Genomic DNA, 22104 nt, shown 5'->3' with positions numbered 1-22104 from the left:
CATGTTTCGACGTCGTGTCATATTTTCCGCTGTACAACATCATTTTAGTGTTTACTTTAAACAGCAAACAAATACGTCGCGTGGGGTACAATCAAGCGCGGTGTACTCAAATGAAAAATATTTTTAGCTCTGAATTAATGTAATGTATCAAATGATATTGCGTTCTAGTTTCAAAATGGGATGAGATTCGATTTTCATTCGTTTAGAGATGGTTTTACAATCAGTTAAAGCGGCGTAACTGTTTCAAGTTTTTGAATTGATTTTAAGATAACATTCTTTGAATAGGTAATCTCCATCTGACATTAATAAAATAAATACAACTGAAATATTAAATTCTTTCTTATACGGTTACAATAAATATGCAATATAAAATAATGTTAACACGATGCTGTACTTTAAAGGAAGCTACCAAAAAGTATCAACAAAAATTTACTGTCATGTTGAGTGAAGACATCATAAGGATATTCCGATATATTCAGCATTTCAAAGAAATTCTGAAAATTGTTTCACATGTTTATAATTCCTTCAGGCAAGAGATCAAGTACACACTTGTCACATATTTGACAACGTTTTCCTTGTATTCATAAAGCATTTACCTCAGTTGTCGGTCTCAAACGACATTATATAATAGTTTTGATGTGAAATTATAAAAGATGTCCTTATTTCGTGCTCGAATGAATGTCTTTATTGGGGAGTATTTCTATAGGAGCATATTGTTAACAGGGTTTTTATTTACACAGATAAACAATGGTATAACGAAGACGAAGAGGTTGTGTAGTTGGCCACTGGGGGCTTTATTAAGACGACCATACAACACCGGGGAATGCAATGTCACTCTGCTACAGAATAGAGCACTTTCTACCTCGTATGCTTGTATTTATATTAAATTCTTATATTTGCTTGAACATTCACAAGTATACAGATTTGCTTTAGATAAAGCGATCTTTGCTTTAGTTTTCTTTCCACACAAATTTTCTAAAACACGACATTTAAAACAAACTGTAATGTATTATAATTTAAATGTTACCAGATTATATACTATGTATGGCAATCTTTTAAAAATTGCTATGTAACGTGCAAGTGTACAATTGCAATATTTTAAAATAATAGAGAAAAAAGTAATAATATTAAAATATTCACGTTTTAAACCTCAAATCAAAGCATCGATATGAAAATGGTAAAATGTTTTTGCAACTGTAGCTTTTGATGTATACTAAAATGAATTCAAAAATATTTTCCATTTTAAATATTGTTTCAAAAAATGTATTTATTTACAAATAGTACGATGCTGTGTAGTCGCATACAAATTTCTTTATTTAAATTCACAGGTAATTGATTTATTTAAGCGTAAGTTTGACGTGTAAAGATAAAATATTTTTCATATTTAAATCGTTTAAATCATTCAACTCGTGATAAAGCTTTCCACGTCATATACGAGGAGTGTTTTAAAAAAATTGTAGAGTCAATACCAATTGAAAAGAGTTTAATTTTATTTTTCAGCAATTCTTTCATGCACTTCCTTATTAAGTCTATAAAAAAATGAAAAGAAGAAAAATTATAATAAAACTCATGTACCGCTAACTTACAATATCACCTAGTAAAAAATGATATATTTTTATAAAGTTTATCATAAAGTAACAAAGTAAATATCATCAAATCTCATGTGCGTTGTATTCAGCATTTAGATAGCTCCGAAACAAAGTAAACTAACAGAACTCCAAAAGTTTTATTGTAAATACTTTGCCACTAATGAGAGCTAAGTCAGTGTGCATAATGAGACTTAACTTGACTCAAGTTTGAACTTCATTACGTGTATAACTGCGTAATTGAAGATTCTTAGTGTTTTAAAACTGTATTTAGTTAACATAATTAGTTCGTTAACTTATTCAAACTTTATAACCAAATTAATTGCGATTCAAAATGTAGGTAGATGAAATCATGCAAGTATTCGTTTTTATGTTCTTTTGTATTAATATTGCAATTCTTTTAAATGTCAACGTTTTCTGGAAGTTTATTACTCGGATACCTTTGTTAATTATCGCTGAAAACATGATAAAAAAAGACGTGTGGCACTCGAGGACTGCCGCGGGAAAGCTTTTGCATAGCAAGCCTACAAGCCACACCTCCGTGCCCGTCGGAGTGGGGAACGTGAGGTTTTTTCGTTACGGAATTTCTGGATTCGGTCCCCGCGCTCTAGGCCCGCGATAGAAGCTATGCAATATGACGTCGGTTAAAAATCTATTTTAAAACATAGGTAGTTCAACATTCGAAAAATCTTACCCCGTTATAATAAAAGTAATGTACCAAATGAGTCTATAAATTAACGGCAAACAAGTACTGACACAATATTTTCAATATGTTATACACATTACACATATTAAAAAAAATCTGCAACTTTATTAGGCCTAAATTTATATTTCACATGTAAATGATTAAAATGTATATTAAAATATTAATCTAGAAATTGGTGGATTACTAAAATATATTTGGAAAGCTATTTCAATAGATCAATTAGGCAAATGTATTATTTATTCATAGCCTTATACCGCAGCATTATGCGTTATCGAATTTCAAATGCAACGACATAAATACGATCAGTTTTGCGCTGTAATTCAGTGGCTAAAGCCGAACTATCAATCAATGTACAATTTCATACAACACCATAATATTACTCCGTTTTGATGGACATTCGCTACAAAATTATTATAGCCATGCATTTCCATGTGAAGCTCAGGCCATTAATTTTCATGTATCGGCAAATGAATACCATCTTATTTTACCGCACCGACGGTATGAATATTTGACGAGCGAGTCTCGTTTAAGTAGCTTAAAATTGGTATCCAACATTTTTCTTTACAAAAATCCTCCTGCTTCAAATATTAATTACTAACCGCAGATGAGAAGAAAATAACAACACCGTAAAAATGCACGCCTGGTATTTCAGGTGTTACTTTTCTAGATGCATCATTATGAAAGCTGGGGGCGGCGTGTTGAGAGTTACAAGAGCTTGGATAAGAGGTGGCACAAAAGACTACCTATAGCGCGCTTTCCTAGCTACATTGTATGCATTGAGCCTAACACTATAAAGAATAAAAGTACCTATAGGGTAATGTAGGCACGTACGAGCCATTCACTGTATCTTTCAAAAAGCCTCCGCGAAATAAAGTTGATTCAGAGTGAAAATCGATGCGCTCCTATTTATGAATTTCGCGCAACAGTTGTTAGGTGTGTTGAAAACATGTTAACATTTATTTGAGGACCATCATTTATATACTTCTGGAGGCAAAAATATAATTCGTTTAAGTAAGCCAGCCTTGTAGCTGTCGTGCAAACAATTCTCGACAATTATTGACTTTATCTTGGTAAAACGCTTTCAAACATCCTACCTCTGAAGTATTTTAAATTAATCCTATTAAAAGAAGATATTAAAGAGTTTTCTTAGGTATCTTAACAATCTTTGTAAACGAATTATCTATTAATAGATGATGTTTTTCTTCCAATAATAGCTTTATAAGAGGAACAAGTTTTACAGCTAACGATAACAGCTTCATACTCGAGAATATTCCAAATAATAAATAGCATTAAATTAAACAAACATGCCACAGTTGTCCGTTAATGACTCTAAAATTGTAGACGACATACATTTGGATGGGCGAAACTAACGAAATTCAACAAAATATCATGGATGAAAACTACGGCATAGTTGATTTGCAACTTTCAGCATGTGGCTAACCTACACGAAAACGACTGAAATTGCCTAAATTGAATATTTCACAGACATTCGCCGAGCGCACAGCAGAGCCAGTGACATATTTTATCTTCACTATTTATGCGATACGAAAAAGTTTTTTGTTATTTTTCAACCAAAATATTTCGTCTGGGCTTAGCTTTCGCTTATAAAATGTAAATACGGGCTATGAAATATTTGATCATTCATAGAGCTTTGTTCTCTAAGGTCTTTGTTGATGTGAAAACGAAAAAACTATTGTTATAAAACTTGTGAACGTATTCTGCAAATTATTGTACAATACCTTTTACTGTTAATTTATAGATTTCCCTTGGAACTTGCAGAATGTCAAGAGGGGCTTAGGGCCGAGGGATTCATAACATTTGAATGCTACACTAAAATAACTGTTCTTCAATACATTTTCTTGAAAATAAATGATACTGTAATAGAATGTAAAAGTGGAGCTAAAAGCTGTTTTAAAATTCGATGCCCCTTCACATTTAAATTTGAAAAGTTGGCCGGTCCATTCGTGCCGGCTACATTAAAAGGGTATTACTTATGAATCAATAGTTAATGAGTATCAATGGAGGCTTTGGAAACTTTGAGGCTCTGTGTGCAGTCTGTGCGCATCATTAATATTGAAACTTACTCCGTCCATTGTCTCAGAAGTGGCCGTCTTTATATATAATACGTAGTCTCCTTAGCGAAAACGAACTGCTCATTTCCTTTCCTCCAAGTTTTCCTTAATATTATATTAGCTTTGAAATAATATTTCCGTTCATTGCATTTAAAATGATGCAGCTTATTTGTGCTGGTTTCCAGTAAGTACACGTTTAGAGAATTTCCTTCAAGTTTCCAACATTAATTAAACTGTACAACTGATCTTGAATGTGAATATTTAATTTGTGCTTGCATCCTTTTGCACTAAATTTATTATATGATATTCATCGTTTACTATTTGTGTAAATTTTTGATTATACGTTAGCTGGTTTTGAATATTATGTTTTGTTATAATGTGTTGAGATTTCAATTATACTTCTATTTTGTTGATTTTATTAACTTCAAATATTTTATAAAACAATAATTGAGCATATTAATTATGAATGGATCTAGATAATGTGCCGTTTAAAAGTTTGTATTATGGCTTTCCTCTTCATTACGAACTCGTACCTACACTTTAACAAATAAGTAGTCTTTATCATTTCCTACATCATTAGAAAGAAAGAAGTCATTACTCTTTCTATAAGAAATTTGCTTACAAACATTACCACGACCATACTTACCAATATAACAAGTCCAGTTTCTTTCACATTCATATCAGTTTCGATACTTGAAGAACAAAGACTGTGGCCAACCGATCTCTGGTTATAGCAGCTCCAGAGTAATTGTCGTGGTCATTAATATTTACGATAATGTCTTGGCTCGGATTGACGGCCTATCACAGCGTCTTCGACTGCCGATATCGACTTAATCCTCTCTACGCCTTTACTGTGTTATCGTATAAACCTTGTATAAGCTAGGATCTTGGATCGCAAGATAGCTCAAGTTTCATATTATTGGATTTGATGGGTGATTTCATATCGTTCATAGTCTTTATGCATTCAACACAATGCATTACAATTGTAAAAAGCTATGTTGTATGAGGTAAGAAATAATTAAACAAATATTGTACACCATTTAAATTGCGAATCATTGTAGAAATTATATAACGAAAAAAAATAAAAATGCTTTCATGGCTATTTTGGAAAAGACTCATATCTCCGCACATATTCCTGTCCCATAATAATAACCACAAACTCCTTTATATCAGCAAAAATTATAGTAATCCCGCTTACTAAGTTCCAAATCTGAATAGCAAAATCTTCTAACAATCGTTAACAATACCCAAGCGACTTTTTCGGTTTATTGTTCCAGCATCTGTTAGATTATGCAAAGTCCGACCGTAAAACCTCGCATTCAACACTTACATCGTCTGTTAACTGACTCTTATATCTTTATGGCGACCTGGTACCTGTAAAAGTAATAACTTACAATCAAATTTCGAAAAGTCACCATTTAATTATTTATTATTCTTCATTTTAATAGCGCGAAGTTGAATCCATATTTAGAAAGACTGAAAGTGCTTATTAATTAATATGGCTTTTAAATTAGATATCGATTGAAGGAAAGACGATATCAAACAGCTCATTATATTTCTACTTCGATCTATAATTAAATAAACTTACGAATCTAATAAACAATTACATTCAATTAAATAACTATGTTACAATCATAAATCGCAATCCATCTGAAAAGAGTCACAAGAACACTCTAAAGCAGTTATTAAAACGATCGCAATTCATAAAAAGAGGATACAAAGCTTCACTCTCTACACTAGACTTAAAACATCACGTGAGGTGTTGCAAAAAGTAAGTACATAATACTACATTTAAGTGAAGCCATACCCAGCACCTACAATGTAAGCAGTCGTTTGCATAGAGCGATCCATACCGAGCTCCGCGTAATCGCACACAGCAAATACATTCTGCACTTATTGTGCGCCACTTGTATCTGAGTAAGGGACAAAGCACCGAGCTGAATAAAATCGACTTTAAACATATCGCAGTCTATACGAATCCTGGAAAGAAGACCGTATTTTTGTATGGAGATGTAAACCACAATATCGCCAGAATCCGCACGAAAACTGCTCTCAAGTGTTCAGCAAACAAGCGATGCAATAAACCGGCTGGTCACTCGTAAACTGAGACAGATGGCAAACGACCCTTCAAGCCAGCTTTTTCAACTACATTTGTTTTATATTAATTATAAATGTGTATTCATTTTAGCGTAGAAACTCTACCAATGATAAAATATTGAATGAATATTTCTCCGCCGTTTACTACATTGAAATTAAATAACCTCAAACGGCATAGAACGTGTCGTTAATATTGACAGTTGATACGAAGCTGACTTCAAGGTGAAACGAGTCAGCGACTAAATATTTGATATACACATTACACGTGCCAAGAAATGCAGTATTGATTTAACCATTTATAGGATATGAAAACTTAGTATATTGAACGCGGAGCAATGTAACAAGAGTATTCTGATGTTACGTTAGATGATCTCGCAAATCCCATAGCTCGCGTCTCGGGCACGTCTTCCGTGGGATTACGACGCTCACGCGGCGATCTGATACTCTCCGAATGACCACAACAATCATACATACAATGGATTTACGCCTCCCTACAAGTTTATAGCGATACTCTTGGTCCAAACTATATTAATGACGTCACACCAATTTTGTCAACGCGCAATCGCTTCGTACTTGAAAGGCGAGCTTCAAACATTTTTGCGAAAATGTTACCTTTAAAAATGTGACGCAAAAATATTTCTGTTGCGCTTGTATTTTGGGCAAACGCAAACTATTCGATGTAAAAGCTTCACAAATGATTTAATATTTTATTTTCGTAAACTGCAATTAGAGTTTAACAGAAGACGAAAGAAATACTCTCTTAAAGAAATGAGAACCGCATTGTAATGTCAAATTGGACCTCATTAGTGTAAGCACTAGTTTTCTGCTAATGTCCTTAAGAGGGATTACAAATCAAGAGAAATCTCTTTGAAATTCAACAAAGGAAATAGACTGCAATACTAGATTATCTTAGTATACTAAGTTTAAGCTCTAACGTCTTGATCTATTTAAATACTTTGAATTATTTATTGCTGAATAGCTTTTGTTTATTTAAAGATATACCTACATGTTTTACGCTATTTTTACTGACTGAAGTTCGTGACTTCGTTTCTCAGAGGAAAGTTGCTGATTAAAGACGAAAAAAATTAAAGAATTTCGTCATCATCATCATTTATTTTTATTATCATTTTGAAAAGAAGGTACCTATTGGCGCTTTGCCCTACCTTCACCTACGTTTCGCAGAAGATAAAAAACATTTTTTTTTAATTTTCCGGAAATGTAGTCAGATTTTAAACATTTTTATACATCTACTAGTGGTCCGCCCCGGCTTTGCCCGTGGTACCTACATGTTTAAACTATCCTATCTCTCAAGTTGGATCGAACTGCACATGGTGTGCGAATTTTATTATAATCGGTTAAGTGGTTTAGGAGTCCATTGAGGACAAACATTGTGACACGAGATTTATATATATTAAGAAGATATGTAGTTTAGTGCAGACGTCCAGTTTCATTTTACAATTCCTTTTCATTTAAAACCAGAATTTATAAAATTTGACTGTACAATTCGGGTATAAATAGACCTTTCTAACTAAATACGATTTCAATACGAAGCCCGCATCAAAACAGGATACGCGCGGTCATCTATCTCTAGTGTAGCAAATATATAGAAACAATTAATTTGAAATCGAATATACATAGGGACATTATGTATAACCCACATGTCCATTCAGATGTAACATGATAAATTGATAACACGGCTAATTGCTCTGATTAGCGATAAATAACATACTGTAACATTGCTTTCGACACATCACATATAAAATATGATTGAATGAAGCTTTGATTTATTAATAAGTATTAATACGTGACAAATTTTGTTTATTAATTGTTACGGTTGAGTGTTAGAAATGTTGACTAATGGAACTAATAACCTACCTTCTTTATATTATTTTATTTTAAGTATTATAATTAAATATTTTCGTTGAACAAATGTTGTTATATTTTTTATGAATCAATCAAAATTACCAGGATTTAACCGATAGTTAACAGAAACATGCAGTAGATACTAATGAAAATTAAATAAATGTCACTTGTTATATCAATTCAAATTACTAACAACAGTAAACAATACCAATAACTTAAATTTTTTTACAATCAATTCGAATAAACTCATTTGAAATTTTTATGTAAGATATGGAAATTATAATAATTCTAACAACATAATATATTAATACACACAGACAATATTAACATGTTACGCAATATAATTAATCAAACCCATATCAAATAATTTGTTATTAAAGTTCGGCGAAACTACAATAACTACATTAGGATAAGTACTTAGCGAGGGTAGGGAAATATTCCCGTAAGATAAATAAGTAACGCAGCCATTAGTTTAAGTCCGTCCTACGTCCTAAACCAACACCAAAACGATCTTATTATCACAAGAGCACCTGCAAAGCGGTAACCCTGTCAGAAACAAATGTGTCAAGGAATTTATATATTAATACGAAAACTAAATTATTACTCGGTTACCTTAATGGGACTGAGTAGGTATAACAGATGGGAACCTGTTTCTTAAGCAATTAAATCTCGATTAATAAAATATAATCTATATTACCTGCGTAGTGCGTACACATGTCTAAAATATATAAGATTTTAAAATGATATCGCGTATTTATGTTAAATCCCTCAATAATACCATGTAACACGCCACTTCCGCACTCTGTTCCCAAATTATTGATAGTAAAAAAATACGCACGCACGCTTCCGATGTCTGGTAATAAGAGACCAAAGTGTGTCGTAAAATAACGTTACAAATAAAAGTGTAGAATCTTATCAAAGTAAATATTTATGGCATTGCCATCAAGCAATTGGACGAGGGTTCTCAGCTGATGATAAATTGTTCCGCCGTTGCCGCGTCACGGTTACCTGACTAATATTTTATTCGTTACGTGTACCACTGAAGATTTAATACATTTATTTTTACGAACACGTAATTTTCTTTCAGCCCGATAAGTTTTCTGCGAATTTAAATATAAAAGTAAGAAACGAAGGTGATTTTTTGCTCGGTAAATCCGTGAATTGAGCCAGAAAAGTAGAATAAGATTGAAGTTAGAGAATTTAAAAGTTGAGAAAGCCGACGACGCACAAAGTAGCGAGCGAATTGTGTTTCTACTTTATTTACCTGAGTGTAGACAATAAGGGTGTCTCCACACAATCAACTCCACGAGAAAGTTGATTGTTTGTGTTCCATTCAACTTCACAATAGAGAAAATGAAGAGGAGCCAATTCTTTTTGTAACAGCTTTTACTCGGTATTTTCTTCGCCGAAAGTTTGCATTTGGACTTCACCTCGCTCCGAATGCATTAGGCTCTCGGCACATATTTGTCTTAGAATCGAGCACGTATATTATTTTTCGAGCAATCCCAATAAACTGTTTGAACTTATTCCTAAACATGCCTTCACAAGTTTTTGCGATGTTTGCATAACAGCTGAACTGCGCCCCATTGTAAACAGCTACTTGTGTAAATATTTTCATACTAGCTCTAGACAAAATGAGACCTTTATTGTCTGAGTGGAGTCAAGTCGGCGTAGTATGTAGTAATAAATGAACTTATATTTTCTACGTTTTTGGAAGCAAGTTTAATTTCGAACAGTCGAGAAATATTTTTCATATTTGCTTACCGATGTAGAAAAGTCTCTTCTATACTGAATAATATAATGCATTACGTAATGGCGAGCCCTCGACGTCGAGCCATTTTTCTTACTTACGGCCATCTATTCCGCGCTAATAACTATCGATATTAACTTATTATCGAGAGAAGGTGGAAGAAGCAATCCGGCAATTATTTACGAACCAAACATCCTGTCAAGGGAGTTCGTTGGAACTTTTCTCGAACTATTTCATCAGATGGGACAATTCCCTAGCATATCTTAATTATGGTTCTGCGTATTTCGTATTACAATAATGAAGCAAAACAATAACAAAAGTTTGGACGTCGGGGCGCGGCCAGTGGACAACTTCAGCGCTGCTCAGCTGAGTGCTTGTTGAGCTCCTAATGAAAACTTGCTTGTTACGGCTACGATGGACCATTATTTGTACATCGTGGAAAAATTCGCCCACTGACTTACACCCACTTAATTTACGAGCATACTGACATTTTAAAATAGTATTCGTAGAGTCGCAGAGCGAAGGCCTACGCTTGTATAATGTCAGCTATCGGCGCCTACAATAAGTCGCGTTTTATACGGTTATTATAGCATCATAAATGCCACCGGCCGGTGTTTCATACAGTGGCGGGGCAGATTATACTGGCCTGGATGTGATACGGGGGGCCTCCCTCTGTCAACCCCACTCGCCGGCAGATGCCTCTGATATTCGATATCGAAGACACATTCATAATCTGTACTTCAATCTTTCATTTCTTATATTAAAAAAATAACAGGTGTGAACGTGACTTACGAAATACGAGACTTTCGGAATATATATTTGATAGAATTATGTATTTCTTTCTTTTGATTTAAAGCACCGAATAATTTTGCTAATACATAAAATGATTCGCTTGTGTAGGACGATGTTTAAGAATACCTACTCGAGCAGTTGATCGATGGCCCACGCTTTTGCTATGTAGATTCGCTGTAATCTGCAGATTTTAATTAAAGAATATCCTTAACAACAAAGGTGCTCTAATTGAAGCCGAGAAAAATAAAGTCGATTACTCGAACGTCTCCGAGAAACTTTCATTAGCGTATTTCTGTGTAACAATTGCGAGTTCAAATAATTATGTTTACGGAATCCTTTTCTTACGCAGAGATTATTTATCTTCTCCATTGTTACGAGAAGTGACGCGGACGAATTTCACGAAAATGCCCCATTTATTTACGGGCTCAACACAAAGGCGATGTGAAACCCAAAACTTTTTACGTGGTCAGTGACAATGCTATTCCTCTCTATTCTCTTAACGTTTCATTCCGAACTTACAAGAGTATTGTGTTTCCATTCATCAACTAGCCATAGCGAGTAAAAATAGTCGCCCGATAAAAGCGGCATTGTATTTGTAGCAAATTTATTTATGTCCACGAGCAGGCCGATCGAGTGTTTGCGCAAATGTCGCGCCCGCAGATAACTTTACAAGTTGAACAGATAGTGTAGCTCACTTCCTACTTTATCCCATTTGCAGACCCGCATGTATGGGGGGATCGGTTCCACACACCGCAGCCCGCTCACATAAATATCTAAGCCCCCATATTTATTTTATTTATAATGTAACTATGAACTTTGTCACGCATCCCTTACATTGTTTCGAATCACATTCATGCCGTGCAGTCTACGGCGTAGACAATAAAGCGGAAACAATTTTTCTTCCTACATAATACAGCCGACCTTATAATGCATAAAGAAAATCCAACCATCTATGGAAGTCTACTGAACCCCTATTTGCCTTTTTGGGATGTTACTATCTTTCCCTCAATTCCTACGCAAAGCTATTCGGTCGCGTGTGAAATACCAAGTGAGCCCTAGTTTTTGGGAACGGGTCGCGTTATTCTTTTAAGATATCTTGTTATAGCAACATTGCTATCAGTTTGTAGGGCAAATGTCCCGGATTTATTGCGTATAAGCGTTGTAAGTAAAATCGTTAAAATGCTTTATATAATTGCCGGTGATGTCACCTTCTGTTTGTGGAAACGCCGGGTAATGCTATTTGCAGGGAGGGAAGGCCACGTCACGTTGTGTGTCTTAATCGTTAGCACGCAGGAATACTCCGTCGCATTTTGTTTCGCTAAAGAAAACTTCAGCGTCAGGTGATTATGTGATTCGCAGAAACACGTCGCCCGCTAACTTGACGGATTTATTTCTGTGACAGATTGTAAGCTTAAAAGTTGTTGTTCGGAATTCAGTAAATATCGGAAAGCAATTCCGAGTTTCGAATACGTAATTCAAATTTGTTACTCATGAATCGCATGAGGAAAACTTGGCGGTCTTTTGAGTCGGAACGGGAGCGTATCAGAAGTTGGTCGTTGCATCGGCCACGTGAATGTCTTGCGACGTTTAAAAGTAATATTCGAGAGAAACTCGCCGATACTTTAACCACTTATTCAATTTTCACTCGTAAGCATGATTTTATTGCATGTTTAAAATGTATTGGATATAATTTATCGGCATTAAAGCGATTTCACATATTCGAAACCTATTTTACTTTTGGTTGAAATATTATGTAAAATTTTTATTTCATAAAACATTCATATCATTGGCCATAATTACGTTTATTGTCTTCATCTTGGAATTTATGTTGAACGTCTTTGATGGAACGAGAAATAAAAATGTGAAATTTTAATAGGGAGGCAGTTTTATTTGATTTCTCCCCTCTTTCCGTAGTGCGGACAACGTTGTTCCTTTTTACTGTCGTCGCTGACGTCATACGACATTGATTGCTACAGAAATATCGAGAAAAAGTTTCTAGATTTCTTATTGGAGACCTTTACAAAGAAAAAAGATTGTAACACAGCCGTCACTCACGGGATATCTCTCTTTGTTCAGAAATGTAAAACTATATTGCCTCACAAATATAATATGAATTATAAACATCTTAGAAAAAACCTGTTTAATAATTTAGTATCTAGTATTTTCAGCATCTTTTTTTGTTCTGTATGAAAGTTCTGAAATAACACAAGCTACCTAAAGTAGTTCGTATAATCTGGTGAAAGTATCATAAAATAATTTGGCAAATGTTTTATTCCAAAATTTGTTTGTAAATTATTAACATGAATTTTTATTGTTTCAGGTTTTGGTTTCGTCACGTTTCAAAGTGAAGACATAGTAGACAAAGTTTGCGAAATACATTTTCACGAAATCAACAACAAAATGGTGAGTAATATTGTTTGAGTTGCCTACCAAGGCTTTATGTGTTGAAATATTATGTTTTTTTCTTCATTAGTTCAAGGTTAAAATAACATTTGTTTTGAAATTCAACGATGTCCATGAATTTGCGCGATTGAAAAACAACCACTAAAACAACCATGGGTAATAATCGCAGCCATTTTTCTTCTTTCTAATATTGATGTTATAGAAAATTGAGATTGTTATCATTTGGAACGACAAACTATACTTTTTCCACGGTCCATATTGCTGTAGTTTTTTTTTTTGAAGTGAAACTTCTTTATCGGGGTTGGAAAAAAATTAGTGTAACATTTTTTCGTTACGCGTGACATTTTTCCGTTACGCGCCATCTTTTTCTTATCCCTACCACGCGTGATTCGACGTATTTCTGTAAAGTTGCACTTCTTTCGTGTGTACACTAGTACACGCACACATTTTTTTAATTTTATTAGTGACTTTTAACCAACTCCGTGTTAAAATGCTTTTATGATAATGTCAAGAGAAAAACATAAATTTTGTTATATTTAAATCTACGGCCTACCGCAACAGATACACACATCTTATTTAAAGTTTTTGTTTCTCATTTATATGGAAATTGCGTGAAATTTTTTATGTTGTATAGCTTTTAAAAGCTTTATGTATATAATTTACTCGTTTTCAATCAAAGAGTTTGATTGAAAACGAGTTTTTCCATATTTTTTCTTTATTCAAAACATATTGGATGTCTTAAATTCTTTATCTCAATATTGTTTCTACTTACCAAACAAAAAACGCATTCATTTCCTTGGCACGAGCCGAATAGAGAACCCGAAATCGTTGTTATTGACACATCAATCACGGTAAATCTCGAAACAAAACAGTATCTTAACATAGTCGGTCCTATATCAATTAGAGGTGAAAGAACTACTGGCTCCGGTCCAACGGAGCCAATAAAATGCCAGTAAAACTCGATTTTACTGTGTTTAGATTTTTGTCTATCCAGTGTCGTGCTTTGTCGACTCACGGGTGACATCTACATTTTGTGTACGGATTTTTCTAGAATAAGAGCCTGTTGCAACTACGTTCGAATAATAATTTTAAAATAATAATTTTAATTTGATGGTTGAAAATGAAAGTAAATATCGTAAAGGTTGTATTCAAATTGCTACTTGAGAAATAATTAGAACTTCAAACTTGTTTGATTAATGAATAAAAGGGAAAAGAATAAATAACAGCGTTCACGTTGCAATCTATAAATTAGGGAGGTCAATAAAAATGTTTCACGTCAAATAAATAATTGTTCGCCGTATTTGATAGGGTTAATAAAAGTAATTACTGTATAATTAGTGCAGCACTGAGTACAAAATTACAAATTAACGTATTAACTGTATATGTAATAAGGTCGTTTTACTAGATTAAAACGGCGATTCTGTGCGATAAACCTTGCTGTAACGCATTTTAAATTAGTGTTCTAATTGCCATAGAAAACTATTCCAACCGAAATCTGTTTATTCAATAAATAAAAAGCTCTTTTATATATTCATTCATTTATGTTTATATCATACAAAATAACATAATAATCTAAATGAAGTATTTAAAACATGAAAGTTTAAAGCTACCTTTTAATAATTTATTAATTAAGCGACACATACGCACTTTAATAATTATATTGGTAATTCGGTCATTATGAACAACCACTATTTTGTGAGCCATTTAATAAATTGATAGGATTCTATTTGGTTTCTAAGCGAGAAAATTGCTTTTACATAAATAATATTATTTATTAAAATCAGTTATATAATCTTCAAAGCTATTTACATATCTCCCTTATATACTGTAAGAACTCACCGCAAAGTACAAAAAAAGTGAGTGAAAAATTATTGTTTTATAAAATTGGCACCGCAGGCCCATAGCATCTACTAGAGTTATTATCTACGCACTTGAAGCGCCCTCTGCTATTATATTTACGCAGACACAAGGGAACTCCCCACACTGTCGATGCGTATTCCAGATTATTAATGCGAGTTTTTTGTTCCATTGTATTGTCTCTTGCAGTAATGTCTGTACGAATCTCGCTGCATGTGTCGGGTGGAAGGAATCGGGGGTGATGTACGCCCTAAGTGGAGCAAACAACGAACAAAGACATCAAACAAATGGGTAGTGTTTTAGAGTAATTACGGTTCGCTTCCGTGCGAAACGAGAGGTGTGCAAAGAGCGAACGCTCCCGCGCGGCGACGTAATGTATTCGTCGCAGTCGTTAATAACCCGTCAGCCTCACATCTAATCCACGTGACTAATTAGAAAAAGGAGCACATAATTAACATCGTGTGTCATGCTACTTTTAAGCAAATATTAAAATTTGAAACGAGTCCCCGGAAGCTATATTAATTTTCGGGTTGTATCAATGAATGAAGTCTCCTTTTAAAATAGTTGTTATTTTGAGAACACAGTAGGTATTATGCATTTTTATGATGAGATAAATAAGTCCAAAATATTAAAATATAAATACGTATTATGTATAAACTAAAAGCCAAATATTAGCCTTCATAAAATGAATCACAGCTCACAAGCTAAATAGTTAAACTGAAGGAAGTTTCAAAAAGATAAAAATGAACTAAAGCCGTTCTTAACAGCAGTGATCTTTGTCAAAATAGTGCTATTTATTTTGACTTACACAAAGTTATTTTAGTCGGGGAAGAAATTCAGTAAGCGTCTCCGAAGCGTGAAGGATAAAACGGAAAGTAATCGCTTATTATTTTTCCCCTTTTCCGTCGCGTGTCGGCGCGAATGATCAATGTTACGGTAAATTCCCTTTTTACATTGTTTTCGTTAGCATTTTGAGGCATAAAGTTACTAACATTCGAAGTAAATACAATGTTTTGAATGCCACACGCGAATTTATCGTCCATTCGACACCGCGTTTAAGATTTACGTAGAATATGCGAATCGTAAACAACCGAGCCATTAAAAATTTGTACTGGTATATCATAAAGCTATCCAATAGTTATATTTATATACGCAATAAAGAAGACAGTGGCGTGATGTCATGTTTACGCGGAGTAGCTACCCTCGTAAATTTAATATGTCATCTCTTATATTAAAATGGTCGTTAAGCTAATATCACCGACACGTTTAAACGTCGATTTTTATAATGTCACTGTTATCAATATAAAAATGTTAATATAAAAATGATTGATTTTTAATTGAATAATGCTTTAGGGTATTTAATGGGGTAAGCAACTGAAAGTAAAATCGTTGGTATACAAAACCATAAGTCCTCTACAATTCCTTGAGTGTTATTTATTTATTACGATGGTTATAGCAGAAAATTAAATAAAATTCCATAAGTTAATCTTTAATTCCAATTAATATACACATTTCATCCTGTTGTCTAATGGAAGATTACTTCCCGTTGGCGAAAAAAACTGCAATTTCCACGTATCCACAATGCAAAAACTAACAACAGAGCATTTAGTACACGTACTACAGATACAATGCTGGAGATTTTGACTAAAAACTATTCGTAACTCTGCACGCAATTAGAGAAAGTCACTGTTGCATTTTGTAACATAAATACTGGCTCCCATTAAAACGCTCGCAGCAAATTCTCGTCACTCCATTACGTCCTTACACATTACTCCCCTAATTGCTTCCGCTTACCATGAATTTTAACAACAAAGCAACGACGCGCCGCAAAGTGTGTAAATATAGTTCAGTTTTAGTCCCCGCCTACTAACATCATTTTCTGAGGAGTTAAGCAGCCGAGCTCGCTTGTCACCTGAGTCCTACCTGTATATATACTTGCACATTATTTTGATACAAGGTACTGTTTGAGTGTTAGAATCGAATTAACAATTAACGAATTGAATCTTTCTCCTTATTGTGTTAGACGTAGTTTTCGCTACAAAGCAATTTTCAATATGCCAAACCCTTGATTCATTATGACTATTGTTTTTTGAGTTTGATTTTATCAAATACAATGAAATACATGTATATCCAAATAATATGAAAAAGCAGAAACTTAACGTTTATCTTTTATTTTGAAGAACATTAAGATTTCTCACATAGAGGTATAATACCGACATTGGAAGTGTATACGACAATTTGTTTTCCATCTGCAAAGCGTGGAGATGTGAGCAATGATATAAAAGTGCACTTTCCTTCAAGCAATCGCATAAACACTTCTGCGAAACCATTTCGAGTATTGCGTACATTTTTCTCCTCGATCGTACATGAGGCAAACAAATGGTTTCCGTTTAGGAAATAACACTAAAAGTAGGCACATTTGAAACTGCCACTTAAATGTTGAGATCCTCGATCGCCATTTCTCTTAGCGTCTTAACTGACTGGTCTTAGGCGGATTGGGCACCCTTGTCAGTATCGCTATTACACTTCGGATCTGCTTATCTTTTCACGCTCTGCTACAGACTCAAAACAACCAATCAGCGCTGACATAAGGAAGTATATACAGTAATTTGTGTCGAGTAAAGATAGATACTATGTATTCTCACTTAAGAAGGAAAACAAACCTCACCCCAACGCGTGCAGAACAAAGCGTCGATAAGAAAAAACATTTCATGTAACATAAGAGCTAGATTGCGGTCGCAACAAGAAAATCCGAAATCCGGAAAATCAGATGATGTTTCCTTCGCTGTATACTCATCCCCTACCAAGAACAAACTGCTCCAAACAATCAATCAAGTCTTCGGAACCGTGATTACCATAAACTTCTCGTTTTAGCCGGACCCACCGCTTCTTCTAAGCTTTATCGATTCGTCCGCGCCCATTTTTACGCCTTCTATATATCAAGCGCTTTTTGTGACAGTCCCTTTTCATTGAAACTTGCAATTGGCAAGTTGTAAGGCAAAATTTGGCGAGGTTTTGGGTGGGCCTTTTTCTTGGAGATTTCTCAGTGTCCAAAACTTTTATTAGAAAGTTCTTGGAGTGATCATAATATATCGAACTCATTTTCTATTATTCGGTTATTATTTGACATGACATTATTTACACACATACAGAATATACAAATGATCACAAAATAATTATGTTATTTAAATTGACATGAATTTAATAGATTAATAATTCACAAAGCTTTTTAATTTTATATAAAAAGTACGCTTTCGATTATAATCTAGAAGCAATCACTACCGAACAACCTAATTTCCTACGTACCCCGTACATTATATTTAATATTTTTAATGCACATACGTCACGCAATGCCCAAGTGACGCAGTTTCTTGACGCGAATCAAAACATTAGGGTCTACAGCCTTTCCGATCGTTAATTTACTCTCGCACATAATTGAACTGTTAAAGAAAATTAATTAATCACACGTGTTCTCAACTAAATATCCAACATGCAGCTTTCTTAATGATCAATTTGTTAAACTTCTAGACGGTAATAGCGTGACTTTATTTCCTATACATAATATAATATGGTAAAAAATGACATCAAAGAAAACGTGTATGGACAGCAAATATAATTAAAGTAACAAAAATAGAATATGTAACCGCCCACCCTACCCTCGCAGGTCTATGGGAAGAATAGCACATGGCATGACTAGCGACAAATGATCCTGTACTTATTTTAAAGACGATACCGCGTCTGAAATATTTCCTACTTACAAATTAAAACTTTATATAATGCTACATTGGAAAGCAACAATTTGATATAAAAAATTACTTTTAAGTTTAATACGATGGAAAAACCATGCAAAATTACGATCATTGGATCATTTTACTTTAAAAAGCTTTATAAAAGATAATGTAGGTGGATTATCTAATCCCATTTACAAAAACGCAATTTCTATTTAATGAATGATTAACTTAAATATTTAATGCTGATCCAACAAACTTTAATTACAACTCGGCCCCTCTTGGCGCGTCGCACATGGCGATAAACATTTGCCAAAATACTGCCTTTCTTGTGCACAATTTCATTTACATTAGAGGCAGAACTGATCTCCTGAGAGTCATATGAAAGTCGCACACAGATTCATGCAAAATACGTTATGAGCATCGGGACCACAGACCTTAATCTAGACGGGAACAGTCTGACAAGACGCCGCTAGCTCGACACTCCAACATACTTAATTACTCCTAATTGCTACAGCTTATATTATGTACATACATTATAAGCTTCTAGCGGTTCCTAAATTGCTTCCAACACAACCTTATCATCTTATTACAAATCTATCGAAGTGTTTGTGTTAAATGATGTTACATTTTGGTTTATTACATCTATTATTAGGTATGTACTATATCGTACAATAGATTTATGTCAATTTATACAAATACGTACCCTTTAATTAAAATTATATTTTAAGAAAATGTTAAAAAGGGGAAGCAATATTATGGAACAGTACTTAGACACACCTAATTTTCCAAATTGAAGCCGCATTAACACAAACGTAACAAATATCCTAATTTCCAACATTTACGAAGTTTTAATAAATGCAAATTGCTCTCTAAAGTATCACTAATACCGTTTTTTATGTTATCCAATACATCGTTAGCCATTTTATTTAAAAATTTTGTCTAGATTCATTCTTTAACGGCCGGAGTCGTATATGTAACTGCTTTTATTGGGGTTTCCCGTCGTTTCTAGTTAATATTATACAAATTTCATTATACCCACGTTTCAATTGGCTAAACGATACCGCTGCCCGTTCGCAAGCGGTTTATTCTTTTTCCACCTTATTCTGGAAACCCTTAAGCTTGATACGAATTAGTGAAGCAGCGAGTCCACGTTAATCGTCCACTTACAATTGCAAACGACCGCTACCATTGCTGAACTACTTGCCAATACGCATTTTACTTGTTTTGCCTCACATTCAAGTGCATTTTTAAGATTCATACAGTATAAGAATTGCCAAGTTGGCCAATTAGGAAGTTTTAATTATAACTCGGTACGGTTTACTGGCTCCTGGAGCTATTTTTAACTTTGTAACAGGAATAAATAAAAAAGACAATCGAACGATTGATTAGAAATGTTGACAATATTTTTATAAATCCTATTAAGTTATCAAAGTTATCACATAAAGCTAAATTGATAAAAGCTAAGGTTTTTCAATCATTTTGTCTTACACAGGTGCTATAACCTCAATAATTACACCTTTTCCATGTGATGTAATCTTCTAAATTCTGGACAATATTTAACCTTCCAAAGCAAAACAAGTGACTTCGACGTGAAAATTGTAGCAGTCCCAAGCAGTCTGGTTCGTACGACAGAAGTACGACCAATCGATATCCCCAGAAATAGCCGTGAGTCGTGTGTCGTGGCTTGATGAATACCAGTCGGCGCTAGTTTGCCGGTCTTAATATTTGATGTCCTACCAACATTTCTATGACGGTACTATGCCAATGCCATTTAAAATTCAACACCAATGTAACACGAACGTTTCCTGTGTCTTTGATTATGATGGTTTCTTAATAAACCTTGTTATGGTGGAGCATTCAACGTTTATTAACGTTCGTTCAGGGAATTTCGTATTGGAAATAAAACTTCTTAGAACACTTCCTGTTCTTCCGGTTTCAATTTTATCGGGAGTTCTTGGGATTTATCAACGGTGAAATTTAATATGTCAGATGTATATTGATTTTATGATATTATTTAATGAGTTTAATACAATAAGATTCTTAATGTCAGATATTTAACTTCAAAGAAAAATGTACCTAATCCTCAAAAATAACGTCAGATTTCCCTCTGTTTATTGTAATTAATACAACGAGACTCGTAATTTCATATCTTTCCCGAGAAAAATTCAAAATAACGTAATTTTATTTTTCGGGACTTTCGTTTAAGTTTAGCTATAAGAAATTAGAAGATGACTAAGCTCCTTACAAAGCCTAAAAAAAGATTTTAACACTTACCTAAATTACGCTGAGAAAATCTAGAGGGCCACGCCTTCGAATTTTTACTGAGTCACGTACAACCAAGTGATTTAATATATTAAGTGGTGTAAATTAATGATTGAAAATCACTATCACTATCACTACATAGTATAAAACAAAGTCGCTTTCTCTGTCCCTATGTCCCTTTGTACGCTTAAATCTTTGAAACTACGCAACGGATTTTGATGCGGTTTTTTTTAATAGATAGAGTGATTCAAGAGGAAGGTTTATGTGTATAATAACATCCATTAAATAGTGGAGAAGTACTGTTATTTTTGAGGTTTCTAATGTCATGTCGTAAAAAATTACATTTTTCCGCTTACATTGCAAACGCAGCTCAGGCTGAATCCTACGAGTTTCATCAAAATAATGTACTAACTATTATTGAAAAGGTCTACAGAAAAGTCCGTGATGGTATATGTCTCTTATGGATAACCCACAATAACTTTTTTTTTCATTTACTTTTTACGACAAATAATTAATAATAATTAATAATTTTCGAAGCGATTTTAACCAATTAATCCTTAACCAATTAAATACCTTGAATACATTGTTCATTTAATATAGATCTATATGGCCCTTTAAGGGAGAGTTTAAAGTTATTTTTTTAGATATTTCTCGTTTTATTTTTAAAAATTTATTATGGCCATTTTACTCATTAGGTTAAGTACTTTCGATATCAGTTTAAAGTTTTTTGATATCTGTATTAGTTACGGAATAATCGCTTATGCACACTTAACGATTACACCCTGTATAATCAAACCAACAGCGCACATATCCAATAAGTATCTAGAAAATCTTATTTTAAAACTGCACCCGAACATTCTAGCAATTCCTCCGCTCAAGTATTACGTAAATATGGTAAGAGCTCCCGTGGTGCGCAGTATTTCATTATATCTGACCTGTTGAACGCAAGATTTGTTACTCATCCCACCCATGCTTGTGAGGATTT

General features: G+C 33.8%; 1 protein-coding gene across 7 annotated transcripts in view; it reads left to right on the top strand.

The window, feature by feature from the left end:
- Rbp6 (RNA-binding protein 6) overlaps window positions 1-22104 on the top strand; it is a 404056-nt gene that overhangs the window by 359642 nt on the left and 22310 nt on the right. For all 7 annotated transcript variants that reach the window (XM_089699035.1, XM_089699037.1, XM_089699038.1 and 4 more), the window contains one exon: window positions 13187-13269. In XM_089699035.1, the coding sequence (XP_089555161.1) occupies window positions 13187-13269 (83 nt within the window). The remainder of the gene's footprint in view (window positions 1-13186; window positions 13270-22104) is intronic.

This window comes from Colias philodice, chromosome 9 (assembly GCF_061535455.1).
Source record: "Colias philodice isolate Cphi_HAF_F1 chromosome 9, ilColPhil1 Martin Lab GWU primary, whole genome shotgun sequence".
Classification (NCBI taxonomy): Eukaryota; Metazoa; Arthropoda; class Insecta; order Lepidoptera; family Pieridae; genus Colias; species Colias philodice.
This window is presented reverse-complemented; position numbering and strand designations above follow the sequence as displayed.